The sequence below is a fragment of the Camelina sativa genome, chromosome 11 (genome assembly GCF_000633955.1).
Source record: "Camelina sativa cultivar DH55 chromosome 11, Cs, whole genome shotgun sequence".
Lineage (NCBI taxonomy): Eukaryota > Viridiplantae > Streptophyta > Magnoliopsida > Brassicales > Brassicaceae > Camelina > Camelina sativa.
The window spans coordinates 46,913,983-46,916,805 of record NC_025695.1 but is presented as its reverse complement, the minus strand read 5'-3'; the positions used below and the strand labels follow the sequence as shown (position 1 = coordinate 46,916,805).

Here is a 2,823-nt window from a genome sequence, read left to right as displayed (position 1 = left end):
GAATGGGACTACATACGCTGGACTCAGAGGAAGAACAACTGGAGCTCCTCAGAATCACTGGTAAGAGAAATATAAACAATCCAAAATTGAACAAATCTTTCTTTTTGTATGGGGAAAAGCTAATTTATTACACAAAAACAGGTTCGGACCTGCGGGGGACCCGAGAGGGGCCGGGATAGGGACACCTGAGGCGATAAAGCTGGTCTGGTCATGCCACAGAGAGGTCATCTATGACTATGGTCCAGTTCCACATGGTTGGGAACTTCCTCCATCTACTTAGGAGTGGTGTATCCACTAATAATAAAGTAATCCCGTAGTTTGCTGTTGCTTCGAATAAAAATGAGTTTTGTAGTTATCTCTACTAGTAGTTTCAGTGGGAGGGAATAAGAGATTGAAACATGAAGTTTTCAACGGGGTTGACTTAGTCAAGGGGTTGAGGGATTAAGACAGAGAGATATCTATTGTGAAACTCAAGAGGAACTATTATAAGTCCTCCAGAATCTCTGGTTATATAATATTTATTTTTGTTCAGCTCAAGTCAGCAAGATAGACAATGATACAAATGATTTTGAAACAAGAGTGAAAAGAAAACTAAGATTGTAACTTGTTGTTAATGTTCTTCATTAATAATGTATCAAAACCCTAATCTGATCTCTATTGAACAATTTTTTTTCATCACTATCATGGGGAAAAGAAAAAAGACTACTCTATGATTTTGGAGACTCCAAACATGACCATTTGTTCACCAGTCCCGATCCTTCTGGTGTTTGTAAAACAGACAAAGACAACCATGGCGATTGTGTCCTTGAAACAAAAAAAAAACCAAAGTGATCTGCAATGGGGTTTTTAGCGTTGTACTTTGTGTCCGAAAGCTTTGATGATGTGAACTAGTAATTTGTCTCCAGTTATACTTCTGACTCTTTGTATCAGTTCGCTCCGGGAGATTCTCCTGTTCTGTTAAATCCAAAGGAAAGCAACAATTAGAATGTGAAATCACCAGAACAGATAATGGAAGTTAGAAACAAACAACAACAAAAAGCACTTACTTGTTGATCTTTGTAGTGTTTCTGAATGACAAGTATCTGAGAAGGAGATAGAAACTTTGACAATGCTTTGATCAATACAGGAAATGCCATCCATGGAGATCTCAATCTCTTTGCACTACCTGCAGAACAGTAATAATAATGTCAAAAACCAGAATCAAGAAGAACAAAGAAAAATTCAAGATTTTTTGAGGTTTTGCTTACGAGTTAAGTTAAACGGAGCTTTGATGCAAACCAGAAACTCAGGCAAGACATGCGTGTTCATATGTGTACTCCAAACAATGTACTTCTTCGGAGAAGCTAAATCATCGACACCAGAATCAAACTCTGGTGAACTCGGACATGACTGAATCGAGCCTTGAGGAACAATCTCTGATTTGCCAAGTAGGACTCTACAAAGCAACAAGAATCTCATCCCATCTTCTGTTTCTGAAGCTGTTTCCTTCAAACTAAAACAAAACAAACAAACAAGCACCAAAACATGAGATTGAGTCCCCAAAAAAAAGAAAGAACAAAAAAAATCAAAGCTTTAGACAGAACTCAGAAATTTACCAATCAAGAGGAGAGTTATCCGGGGAAAGATACAATCCACGGCCATAAGAACCATCGTTTGACGGCGGCTGGCTAAACCCATACTCCAAAATCGTTTTCAGCTCTTGTTTCGCGACGGCGCACCAACCGTACTTCACCTTAGCTCCTCCTCCTCCGTCTTCTCCGGCGTGTTTCGTGTGCACCGCCTCTTGAAAAATCTGAAAAGTCTTGAACTTGGCACGAGATCCAACGGTTCTGAAACCGTTACGGAGAACAGAGAGAATCTGGCATTGATCACCGAGACCAGATTTACAATTACGAAAGATGAGATCATGAGCTTTATCTCCTTCAAGCAACTCCATAAGCCCGAGCTCGTCAGCAAAAGATGATGACGGTGGTCGGCGTGGATCAGCAGCAGCAGAATACGAATAATCACAGCTTCCACAAGATTCAGATATCGTTGATACTTCTTGCTCTGAATCATCATCAAAACCAGCTTCAACAACTTCGGTTCTTACGTAATAATCCATTGGTTGAAAAGAAAAATATCTTGAAGCTCTTTTGAAAAGTTTGATTTTGTTTTCTTGAGAAAGAGAGAACACAAGAACTTGAGCTCCAATCCAAATCCCAAGTACATATATAGAAAGAAAATAATTACAGAAATGGAAAAAAGAACCGCCTTTTGTTTCTGTTATTACCGTCGGTTTTGCAATTCTTGAATTAATATAAAAATAAAATACTCACAAGTTCTCTTGTCTTTTTCTCCGTGGAGAAGACGTAAACACATTAAATTACATTTCTTTTGTGGTAAGTTGCGGCCGCAAGCTGTTTTTTTTTTCTTCTTCTTTAATCTTTCCTTTGATGGGTCTATTCCGTGTTGGAGTTCGTTAAGCTGGTTGGGTTGGGTTGGCTTATGTGAAAATGACGAAACTAGCCTTTGAACCAAGTGGTGGGGGTTTAGACGTAAGGTGAAATGACGAAATGATACACCTTTGAATTGAATAATACTCTCCGTTTGCTTGTGGACGTTGAGAATGTGTGTATATTTTGTTTGAGTCTTCTTATTCGAGAGGCCAACACCGACACACGTAACATGTTTTATACGTAACCATTATCAATTTCTTAAATGATATTTATAGGTCAATATTTTAATATAGTTAGAAACTTAGAATTTCGTATGTTCATAACTAAATTAATCGATAAACAATGTGAATGTGATCTACAAATTAATATTGGGGGGGGGGGAGGG

The 2,823-nt window shown here is 38.4% G+C and overlaps 1 protein-coding gene and 1 long non-coding RNA gene across 2 annotated transcripts; one reads left to right on the top strand and one right to left on the bottom strand.

Annotated features, from left to right (window-relative positions):
- Window positions 1–531, top strand: LOC104726850. Its single transcript, XR_758097.1, has 2 exons — window positions 1–60; window positions 142–531. It is a non-coding gene; the product is annotated as an uncharacterized LOC104726850 (long non-coding RNA).
- Window positions 593–2,272, bottom strand: LOC104726849 (probable inactive poly [ADP-ribose] polymerase SRO5). Its single transcript, XM_010445798.2, has 4 exons — window positions 1,596–2,272; window positions 1,248–1,492; window positions 1,047–1,165; window positions 593–954 (listed from the first exon to the last, which is right to left on the bottom strand). The coding sequence occupies exons 1-4, from the start codon at window positions 2,102–2,104 to the stop codon at window positions 847–849; spliced, it is 981 nt and encodes a 326-aa protein (XP_010444100.1). The 5' UTR covers window positions 2,105–2,272; the 3' UTR covers window positions 593–846.